At 50.6% G+C, this 12,113-nt stretch overlaps 1 protein-coding gene across 1 annotated transcript in view; it reads right to left on the bottom strand.

The window, feature by feature from the left end:
• The window catches only part of TMEM43 (transmembrane protein 43), a 114,570-nt gene that overhangs the window by 16,318 nt on the left and 86,139 nt on the right, over positions 1-12,113 (bottom strand). The window contains exons 6-7 of the mRNA XM_086939262.1: positions 7,549-7,618; positions 5,074-5,144 (exon numbers count right to left, since the gene is read on the bottom strand). Coding sequence (XP_086795388.1) covers positions 5,074-5,144; positions 7,549-7,618 — 141 coding nt within the window. The remainder of the gene's footprint in view (positions 1-5,073; positions 5,145-7,548; positions 7,619-12,113) is intronic.

A 12,113-nucleotide genomic window follows, 5' to 3' on the forward strand; every position in this document is an offset into this window, starting at 1 on the left:
CTACCGCCCCATCTCGCTCCTTCCATTCCCGGCCAAAGTCATCGAGAAAGCAGTCAACAACCAGCTCGCCGCCTTCCTCGAAACCAATAAAGCCCTTGACTCCTCTCAATCCGGCTTCAGAGCCAAACACAGCACTGAGACCGCACTCATTGCTGCAACGGACGACATCCGAACACTGCTGGACAATGGAGACACAGTCGCCCTCATCCTCCTTGACCTCTCCGCAGCCTTTGACACAGTATGTCATAGCACCCTACTACAACGCCTCAAAAACATTGGAATCCAAGGAAAAGCACTGGACTGGATCACCTCGTTCCTCGATGGAAGGACTCAGAGAGTCCGCCTCCCACCATTCAAGTCAGAGGCCTCTGAAATCATCTGTGGCGTCCCACAAGGATCCTCTCTCAGTCCTACCCTCTTCAACGTATACATGAGCCCCCTCGCGACCATCGCCCGCCAACACAACCTCAACATCATCTCCTACGCCGACGACACCCAACTGATCCTCTCACTCACCAAAGACCCTAACACCGCCAAAACCAACCTACATAAAGGAATGAAAGAAGTAGCAGAGTGGATGAAGCTCAGCCGTCTGAAACTGAACTCAGACAAAACAGAAGTCCTTATCTTCGGAACCACCCCCTCCGCCTGGGACGACTCTTGGTGGCCAGCGGCCCTTGGAAAAGCGCCCATCCCGACGGACCACGCACGGAACCTGGGCGTCATCCTAGACTCCTCACTCTCGATGACCAGACAAGTCAACGCCGTTTCATCATCCTGCTTCAACATTCTTCGCATGCTCAAAAAAACATTTCGCTGGATCCCCACTGAAACCAGAAAAACGGTCACCCACGCACTGGTTACAAGCCGCCTGGACTACGGAAACACCCTATACGCCGGAACCACCGCAAAACTTCAGAAAAAACTACAACGCATCCAGAACGCATCAGCTAGACTCATTCTTGACATCCCGCGTAAAGACCACATCTCCAATCACCTGAAAGACCTCCACTGGCTCCCTATCAATAAGAGAATAACTTTCCGCCTCCTCACCCACACACACAAAGCACTCTACGAACTTGGTCCTGAATGCCTCAACACACGAGTTTCCTTCTACACCCCACCCCCCCCCCCCCCGCCAGCTTCGCTCTTCCAACCAAGCCCTTGCCGCTGTTCCTCGCATAAACAAAACCACCATGGGAGGTAAATCCTTCTCCTACCTAGCGGTCAAAACCTGGAATTCACTTCCCATTCACTTACGACTCACCCAAAACCACCTAGCATTCAGAAAACAGCTTAAAACCTGGATATTTGACAAATAATCTCCCTTCCCCTCCTCAAGCGCCCTGAGACCCTCTGGGTATATAGCGCGCTATATAAATTTTGACTTGACTTGACTTGACGTTCCTTAGATCCAAGATAGGACGTAGGCCCCCTTTGTCCTTCTTGGGCACCAGAAAGTAGTGGGAATAGCAACCACGTCCTACTTCTGGCCCAGGAACGCGCTCGATGGCCCCCTTGGCCAAGAGGGCCGTAACTTCCCCCTGCAGAAGTGTCAAGTGGTCCCCCGACACACGGTGGTTCTGCGGTGGCATGGCTGGAGGAGTGGTCTCGAAGGGGAGGGAGTAGCCCCTTCGGACGAGCTGCAGCACCCACCTGTCCGATGTTATTGTGCGCCAGTGGGAGAGGTGATGGCGAACCCTGCCACCCACCGGCGTCACATGGGCCTGAAAGCACGGACTAGGAGGATTTAGAGGCGGATGCCGCGGGAGGAGGTGTGGTCTGACCTCGCCGTTGTCCCCGACCGCCGCCACGGTGGTTTCCACGGCCGCCACCGCGTTGATAAGTCTGTTGCGGCGCGTGGCTGGCAGCACGTGTGGGACCGCCCCTTCCTTGGCCACGAAAGGAGCGAAACAAACCTGTTTGCTGGCGCTGGGTCGAGAGACCCAAGGACTTGGCCGTGACCCTGGAGTCCTTGAAGCGCTCCAGCGTGTGGTCCGCTTTGTCGCCAAACAGGCGACTGCCATCAAACGGCATGTCCATCAAAGCACTCTGGACATCTGCCGAGAAGTTGACGGACCTCAGCCAGGCGTGGCGACGAATCGCCACCGTCGTGGACATCGCTCTGCCCAGTGAGTCGGTCGTATCAAGACCACACCTAATGGAATACCTCGCTGCGTCTCGGCCTTCAATCATAACCTTGCCGAGCTTAGCCCGTACCTCCGGCGGGCATTCAGGCAGCAGGTCCGCGACCGTATCCCACAGAGAGTGGGTGTAGCGGCCCAAGAGGCACGCGGTGTTGCAAGACCGCAGACCCAGACTTAAGGACGAAAAGACCTTCTTGCCATACTGGTCGTACCTCTTAGATTCCCTGTCGGGCGGGGCCGACGGGAATGCGGTTTGGGAAGTGGAGGCCTGGATCACCAGACTCTCAGGGGTGGGATGGGTGGACAGAAACTTTGGGTCGTCCGAACACGGACGGTGGCGTCTGGCCACGTTCCTGTCAACAGGCGAACCTGAAGCGGGCCTGGACCACGTGCCCAAAAGAACGTCTGTTAAGGCCTCGTTGAACGGCAGCAGTGGCTCCTGTGGGCATGACTGCGGTTTGAGGACCTCAGTGAGGATGTTAGTCCTCACGGCCGCGACGGGGAGCTTAAGGTTTAAGGCCTTAGCAGCCCTCATCAACACCACTGAATAAGCAGCCCCCTCCTCCGAAGCCACGGTAGGAGGCGAGACAAAGCCAGGGTTAGGAGAGTCATCTAGACCACTGGCGTCACCCAAGTCACCTGTCCAGTCCTCAGTGTACTGACATTCCCGTGTCAGAGGGTCCTCAGACCCCTCCCACTCCTCTCCGTAATCTACATCGTCACTATATTCGGAGTCAATAATGTAGACCGGCTCCTCGGGGTTCATAGGCCCCATCGGCGTCGAGCCCGGCGTCGGACGACGCCGGTCCGACTCCGCGTCGGCGCCGGAGAGGGAATGGGGACAGCGCCGGAGCACCGGCGCCGCGCGGGGGCGGCGTCCGGGGTTGACCCGAAGGAATCGGCGCCGGAGAGGCCGGTTGACCAGCCGGCGTCGACCCTGAGGGCCCCAACGGCGCCGGGATCGGAGCCGTCGACGTATCCGGGGCCGGAGCACCCGACGGCCTCGAGGCAGGATCACCCGAACCGCTAGGGCCCCCGGACGGGTTCACAGGGCCCGAAGGCGCCGCGGAACCTGCCGGAGGAGACAGGGCCCTCATGGCCATGAGAAACGCCACGATCTCCTCGGGCGACGCGCCTTGCCCAGGGACCACAGGGTACGGAGCAGGCAGCGCCGGCGACTCGCGCGGAGCCGCGGGGGTGGGGTCACCCGAACCCCCGGCCGCATCGAGCGTCGGGGGTACGATGACGACGCCCCGACTTCTTGTGCTTCCTACCTGAGGAGCCAGATGAGTGGTGACGACTTTCGGAGCAGCGACGGCTCCGCGACGGCTCCCTCGATCGCTCCCTTGACCTCCGGCCGGACCGGGACCGCTCCCGACGCGAAGCCGACACCTGGAGATCGAGCAGCTTACGGGACCGCTCCCGTCTAGCTTTATTTGTCAAGGCCCGGCAGTCAACGCAGGAGTCCACGTCGTGGTCGGGGCCCAGACACTGGAGGCAGAGTCGGTGATGGTCTGTGACCGACATCGTACGGTCACAGTCGTCACAATTCTTGAACCCGGGCATCCTATCGGCACCGTAGAAGATTCAAAGATCAAAAAAGATCACAAAACTTGGTCAAAAGACCGGAGTACTGCTCTTCGGATCTGCGCTAACTGGCGCGGAAAAAAGAAGAACTGACGTCAGCGCGCGGAGGCGGCGTCTATATACTCCAGCGACGTCATCACGGCGCACAACACCGACGACGGACGCAGAGCCGCAGGGGACGCCTGCAGACGACGCCTACCGACGCGCAGGGGTACTGCTACGCAAAAGTTTGCGGATCCAGACTGACGCCTGGGGATATTCTAAGGTAAGGAATCTAATACTAACCTGTTTCTTTCAGATCATCTCTACGAAGTACTCTCTGTGCTCTAATTTTAAATCAGCCCTATAGACTCAAAGCAGTTTATGGTATTTTTAGTTACATTAATATATTTTGTACAGTTGTAAACACGTTTTTTAATAAAATGCCCATTTGACCCCAAATAATGCACATCTGTTTAAAATATAATGTTTAAGATATTTCATTAATAAATGTATAATTCTTTGTAAAATGTAATGATATACCAGAGAGTTCTGCAGCAAGACTACACTCACTTTATTTGGTGGTGGAGCAGAACTTGAAATATGCGAATACGCGGATTTAGTCCTGAAATAATCCTGGTTATTATGTTTGGCCAGATTACTCTCCTTGGATTTTTTGGACGTTCTTTAAGGCTGGATTGGCAGGGATTTTGCTTTCCAAAGAATCTTACTATAAGGTAAAATGAGGTTTTCTTTTAAGTGCTCAGAATTGGGATTTACTGCAAAAAACACATTCCGGTAATTGATCCACCATGGAGTTCGTTATTTTTGTTAGGTTTTTTTGTTTTTGTTTTAAACGGTTTATTTTTATGTATAGGATATTTTGTTGCGAAATAACATTCTGCTTGAGAACATGTCATTTTATTCATTTTTGAAATGTGTGTGCTTTACTTTTACTGTTACAGCTTAAATTTAGAATCAGTCTTTTTTTAATCCCCATTACCTTGTTACCCATTTTTAGATGCAACCTTAATACAAGGAACCAATTAGTGACCATACAATCTAACGTTCAGAGCAAGCATTTATAAAATGCATATACAAACATAATAACACAACTGAGTGATAACAGGATAATTTATACACAACTCTAGACACAGAGTACATGACCGTTTTAGGTGCAGAGATAACTAAGGCCCTGCCTGCATTATGAGGGTTTAATGTAACCTAACCAAAAATAACCAACCTTGCGGGTTTAAAGAGCAAAAAGACTAGTGCACTAAATGCATCCATAATACATTGATTATTTGTCTCTGAAAAAGTGTGGAATGGGAAACACCTTCTAGGATCTATGCAAACTCACCTTTAGAAAGATGGAACCTTCCAACTTGGACATCTGGTGCTACAGCAGTAAGAGACTCAACAGCCATTGCACTGCACAAGAAAGGAGAAGTGTAAATTAGTATTTGTTTATTTTGGGTTACTTTACATCTGCAAAAAAGGCATTCAAACACCAGAGCTCTTCAATACATACAATTTATTGTATAGTAGTTTCTTTTGAAAAATGTACTTTGTGAATGTGGAGTAAAGCCAAACATCAGGGCTGGTCAATACCAGGGAGCGGGAATCCCTACCAGATTTGCGCTAAACAGTAGGTTAATAAGTTCAGTTTACATGTGTTGCCTGCATATTTATCCTATGTGGATACCCTGAAAACCAGGTATGGATCCTGTCCTCCTGGACCGATAACGAGAACTCTACCAATGGTCCTGACTCTATGACTGGGGCTTTCATAACCACCCTCAAGGGCGCGTTTGCAGGTTCCATATGGTGAGGCAATGACAGTGAGGTTCTGCAAGAGCGCACAATTTTTTTTCGAAGTGTAACCTGGAGCGTGAGACCGCTCCCCCAGGTGATGGGGTACATCGGGGTTTCCATTTTCCCTCCTAAAATGGGAACCATGGCATTTCCTCCTTGAATGGAGCTACTCAAATGAGGAAATAACCACTTTGCATTGCACAGGTGCCAACTTTGCGCATAATTGGAAATACTCAAGAGGCAGAACGCCAAAGCCCCAGAGAAAGCGAAAGCAGGGTAATAAAATGGTCACTCCATTCCTTGTGAATTTTTGGTGATAAACTCTGTGCTTTGCCCATCCTCATTCTGTCACATTGTTTCACAGTGCAAAGGTTGTTATAATTAGTTTAATATTTGGCCTTTACCACATTTAGTGTATGATTTTTTCCAGTGATTCTAGGCCCACCCATTCTGATATCATGACTTCTAGTTTTGCTTTTCTCTGGCTCTGTGTTTTTCCCTTAAGGAATTTGGATGTCTCCATAATATTCTGAACTATCCATTTCTTGTGAATGCCAATAAGAAGAGGATCACGGGTTGGTAAGTAATGTGTTTGGCTGAAGCCAATCGGATCACTGTGGTTATCTCACCACTCTGGGGACCATCCGTCCAGGGAAGCGAAGGCAGTCTTAACACACGAACCGGTCGGTGTTTGGAGCATTAAATCTACTCAAAAAGCTACTTGCCAGACAGAGCACATATTGTCAAGTTTTTAAACAGACTTTGTCAAGTAAAAAGAGCACATTTTCCAGTTTTGCATTTCAGCAATAGAGGTTGTCTACACCTAACAGCGAAAAGCAAAACATCAAACATGTGGCGCTGCCCTTGCTATTTTACAGGCTGCTCTGTTATTTCCAGAAGTCAGTCAAATGCAATTTTGGTGGACCCATCAGGATACTATACATCTATCTGAGCCACTAGCTTCCTCCTTGAGGTTCTTAAATTGTTGACTCTGGACTAGGACTTTATTACAGAAAGGATGCGGAATAAGGTGGGATTCAGAGAGGGGACTAGATGATCAAGCAAACTGGATGATACTGGAAACAGAGTGGGGAAAACTAAAGTTTAGCATTTGTCAGCTTCTGTGAAGCGCAGGACCTAACTTGATGGTTTCTACAGCAGCTGCATTGATCAGTACCAGGGTCTAGAAGAGAGAAGAGACTCCACTTGAGCACTACCACAACTGCTAACTTAATATATTAATTGGGTATCAACTCGCTTGCTGACACATACTTTCTAACTTTGTTTGATAATAAACTTTAATATTGAATTAATGCCTGTTTAACTTTTTGGATAGTTTATGTATCTTGCTGTGCGAATACTTACGTGAACACTGAATGGATAGTACATAGAAGACAACACTCACTCCCTTTATTCAACTTTTAATCTTGGGTGGTGCAAGCCTGTTCCACACATACATTCGGTGACGAGCAACGTTAGACCCAGACTCCATTCATGCATATTTACACATCTGTAGAGGTTCTTACCAAAGAGTAAAAGGCTAGAGAAGAACACAACCGATCTTTTTACAAAGAACACCTTGCGCAGCTTGATTTAAAAAAAAAAGGAAATGTGCTTGCTTTCAACCAGAAAATCTTTAAAGTACTATTGAATTTGTGGTTCTATGCAACACACTTTAGCAGTTTAAACGCTCTCTAAGTATAATTTAAAACCTGTAATCTACGTCTTACAGACAACTTTCTTATGTTTGACCTTAGTAGCAAAATGGCTTTCTAAGCTTATCCAGATCAATTCTAATCTGATGCCAGACAAATTGAAAAGGTTTTACATACTGGCAGTTTACTCAGACCAGCTACTGACTGGGAGTATATCCTGATCTAAGATAAACGTGTGTTGCCATATAATTTCCCCATCCAATAGGGAGAACAACAGCGAGTTGCCCTCACATCTTACAGTATAGATTCAAAACGTTTGTTGCTGCTGAGGCCAAAGCACAGGCATGGAGGTGGCATAACCTTACCTTGGGTTCTGATGTGCAATCTCTCGATCGAAGTGCCTGCTGCTCACAACTTCTGATCTCCACTCGGTATCTGAAAAGTTTGTAAAAGGCAACATTTAAAAATGGAGAAAAGGAGGAAAAGCGAACATACAAAGGTGATCTCAGCAGAAGACCGGTATCTTAGTGTCAAACTGTCTTAAATTGTCAGAGTTCAATTCAGTGATATTCTCATTGACTCAAAACATAAAATGAAAATGTAAACTTGTTGTGCCTCATAAATACTAGGGGACTTCAACTTCTGGCCCTCTGACCCGGCCGAATGTCCAACATCAAAGGAATTTACGGAGTCTCTCCGTTCCCTTAATTTCATTTCCGCCGTTCATGCTCCAACCCATAGTCAGGGGCACATCCTGGATCAGATCTGGTCCCGTAATTGTTCGGTTACTTCACTATCCATTTCCCCCTGTACTTGGTCCGATCATTTCCTCATCTCCTTCTTCTTATCTCTTAGCCCAGCTCTTAAGCCCTCCCCAGCCAAAAATATTGGAAAGGGGCGACCATTCGGTCCCCCCGAACGTATGGCGGAGTACCACGAGCCCCCCGGGAAGCCATTTTGGGGCGGGAGGCGAGCCTCGGCTGGTATGCCCGAAGCGGCGTAGCCGGGGCGCGCTGTTTCCCGCCCTGGAGTGGGCTGGCCTAGACACTGACGCGGCCGGCCACGCCCTAGGGGCAGGCAGGGGCGGGTTCACGCCCGCCCTGAAGACGGATAAAAGGAGCAACACGCCAAGAACGCATCCTCTTGTTCCTGTGCTCTGAAGCTGCACCTCCTCGCTGCACGTGAGCTCGAGACGGAACGAAGAGCCAATTTTGAGCGTGGTAATCTTTCTTGTTTGTCTTACAGATACTCTGTTGGAGAATGCCTAAGAAAGTTGGAAAGCGAATGACTACCGACCAGATGCTGCGTGTTCTTATGAAAGAGGTGACCGACCTAAAAAAGCGAATGGCGGATAAAGACGGGGAAGAGGGACCGAAACGTCCTTTGGCTGGAGCAGCTCCGGGAGGAAAAGACAAGAGGCCCAGAAGGGGAGCAGCTGGGGGAGGCATCCCGGTTCCATGTACCCCACTCGAAGAGCCAACTCCGGTGCCGGCAGAGGGGAATCCGATTCCCGTAGTCGTCACCCCCGTGTCCGGGGAGGATATGCCGCCCGAGCTGGCAGCACAATTAGCAGCGTGGTTGGGTAAAGATAGCGAGGGCACCACGGCTGACGACGCACGGGTGTTGATGAGGCAACTGCGTGAAACAAGGGAGGCGGCGAAGGCAGCATCGCCCGTTATCACGCCGGCTGCGGCTGTAGACAAACCACCTGGGACAGGCTCAGCTGCAGATACAGCTTCCGGTTCAGGTAAGCGGCCATTGCCGATTGCGAGGGATGAGTCTGCACCTTCACGAAGGGAAAAGTTGGGTCAACATGTCCCTCTGGCTATTAAAGAGAAGATATGGGCAGAGGAGTATGTAAACATCTTCTCGTTGCTTACCGATCATTATGAGATGGAGCATGTTAAGACCCAAAAGGACCTCATGCATCCGAGTGTTTGGCGCGCAAAGATGGCCGCCTTTAAGGTAAATGAAAACATTGGCAACTGGGGCAAGGCGTGGGGGATTTTTACGTCCATCCTGGGCGAACGTAGGCCCGAGTTGCTGTCCGAATTGCCGATTTATCAGTCACGGATCATGGGGTATTCTGTGTCATATGGGGGCAATCAGTGGTTCTGTTACGATAATATTTTCAGAAAAGCGAAAGAACATGATAAAAACTTAACTTGGGATTGTTACGATTCTGTGTCGTGGTCAAAAATGGAGGATACTGGTATGTTGAATTTGCCATTGGTAGGGAGTAGTGTGGGGGAATCCTCCCGCCAATATGCTGGGACGCCCTTTCGATCAGGTACGAGTAACGACTACCACTCGAGGCCGAACGGCACCACAGGTAAAAGGGGGATTTGTTGGAACTTTAACAGGGGTAAGTGTACGAGGCCCCATGGGTCATGCAAATTTAGGCACGAATGTGGTGGGTGTGGGCAATCATCCCATCCCGAGTCCATGTGCAGAGCCAAAACGGGTGAAAACGGGGGTAGAGGAGGCGCCAAACAGGTCTGAAATGGTCCGAGGGGCGCCTTTACCTACTCCAATTGATACCATGGCAATGATTCCTTGGCTCAGCGAATACCCGGATCACGCTTCCGCTGGGGTGTTGCGGAACGGTTTTTCGTATGGTTTCCGCATCCCAGTGGGGGAGTTTCAGGGTGTAGCGAAATGTAAAAACCAGATATCAGTCTTGCAACATACGACCGTGGTACAGGAGAAGATTGGGAAAGGTGTCGCTCGTGGTCGAGTCGCCGGTCCGTTTAACGTGCCACCGGTTGCTAACTTTGTTTGTTCCCCTTTAGGGGTGGTCCCCAAGAAGGACCCGGGTGAGTTTCGGCTGATACATAATTTGTCAGCCCCACGTGGTCTTTCCGTAAACGATGCGATAGACCCGGAAGTGTGTTCAGTGCGGTACGCATCCTTCGATGAGGCCGTAGCCATATTGAATCGCCTAGGGCCCGGTGCGCTGATGGCGAAATCTGATATCGAGTCAGCGTTCCGGTTGCTCCCGGTACATCCAGACGATCAGCGTCTTCTTGGTTTCATGTTTCAGGGTCACTATTACATGGATAGATGTATGCCAATGGGGTGCTCTATATCTTGTGCCTACTTTGAGCAGTTCAGTTGTTTCCTGCAATGGGCCTTCACGAGGAAGACGGGGTTTTAACAGGTTATGCATTATCTCGATGACTTTTTGTTTCTGGGGGCAGCCGGGGATCCGGAATGTGGTCAGGCTTTGAATGACTTTTGTGTCTTGATGAATCATTTTGGTGTGCCATTGGCACCAGGTAAGACTGTGGGTCCTTCGACTTGCCTCGAGTTTCTGGGGATCGAGCTCGACTCGGAGGAAGGTTGTTTTCGTTTACCAGGAGACAAAGTGCTAAGGTTCAGGGCATCCCTAGAAACGTGTATTAGTCAGTCTAAAGTTAAGTTACATCAGTTACAACAATTGGTGGGACAGTTGAATTTTGCACTAAGAGTAATACCGATGGCCCGCCCCTTTTCCTGCTCGATCGCTCAGGCCATGGTCGGCCTGAAGGAGGGTCATCACCGCACGAGGCTCTCGGCAGAGGTTCGCCAGGACATGCGCATTTGGTTGGCATTTCTGGCGGATTTCAATGGTCGAATTGTCTGGAACAAACCGGCGGTGTCCTCCGAGGAGCTGGGACTGTGGACAGATTCGGCAGGGAGTATTGGTTTTTGGTGCCATATTCGGCACACAATGGTCGGCTCAAAAATGGCCGTCATGGTGGCATGAGGGCGGGCTGACAAGTAACATTGCATTTCTTGAACTTTTTCCCATTCTGGTGGCCCTGAAAACTTGGCCCGAGGGGTTCAGAGATCACTCTGTGGTGTTCTGGTCTGATAACATGACCGTGGTTGAGTGTATCAATAGCCAGTCAGCACGATGCAAATGGATTTTGAGACTGCTCAAAGAAATTGTGTTATTATGTATGCAATTGAATGTGCTATTTAAGGCAAGACATGTGCCGGGGGTGATGAACCAAGCGGCTGATGCCCTTTCTCGTTTTCGTATGCAGGCCTTCTGGGGTTTTCTGCCCACAGCGGACCCGGTGGCGGCACCCTTTCCCGAAGCTCTCTGGTCTCTCGGTGCCCCGAACTACGAAACCTCGTGGGAGAGAGTTTAGCACCCAGGACGAGGAAGGCATATGAAGGGGCGTTCCGTTCCTATTGGGCCTTTTTGGGGGCTGCTAGGGGGGAGCTTTGGGGCCAGGAGGAGTTGGTAGTAAAATTTCTGCTGTCTTTACGTCAGGCAGGCAAGTCAGTGGCTACGGCCCAGAGGCATCGGGCCGCCATTTCCTTTGTGGCAAGGGCTCATGGGATCCAGGACCCAACAGCGTCTTTCGTTGTGCAAAAAGCGTTACGTGGGTGGCAACGCCTTGAGGGTCGCAGAGTAGATGAAAGGCGCCCGATAGGTCTGGATAGGTTGGCCCTGTTATTATCTGTACTTCCTGCAACGTGTTCATCCCGGTATGAAACTGTGTTATTCCGAGCCGCTTTTGCGCTGGCATTCCATGGGGCTATGCGGGTAAGCGAACTAGTGGCGAGGAACAAGCAGGATGCGATGGGGGGACTGTGCCGAGAGCACGTTCAGTTCAGAGGGGAGACAATGACTGTCTCGTTTGTCAGGTCCAAGACCGATCAGGGTGCGATGGGGGACTGCATAATCATACAAAGGATTCCCGGGTCCTCCATGTGCCCGGTGAGTTGCGTAGAGGAATATTTAGCGCAAATGGTGGCATCATGGGGGGGGACCTTGTTGAGACACGCTGACGCCACCCCACTGACGAGGTTTCAGTTTCAGCGGGTGCTTGCGATGTCGATTCCCGCCGCAGGCTTGAACCCCGGCGAGTTTGGGACCCATTCCTTTCGGATAGGGGCTGCTACAGAGGCTACAGCCAGGGGTCTGAATGTTGAA

This window comes from Lissotriton vulgaris, chromosome 9 (assembly GCF_964263255.1).
Source record: "Lissotriton vulgaris chromosome 9, aLisVul1.2, whole genome shotgun sequence".
In the NCBI taxonomy this organism is placed as follows: domain Eukaryota; kingdom Metazoa; phylum Chordata; class Amphibia; order Caudata; family Salamandridae; genus Lissotriton; species Lissotriton vulgaris.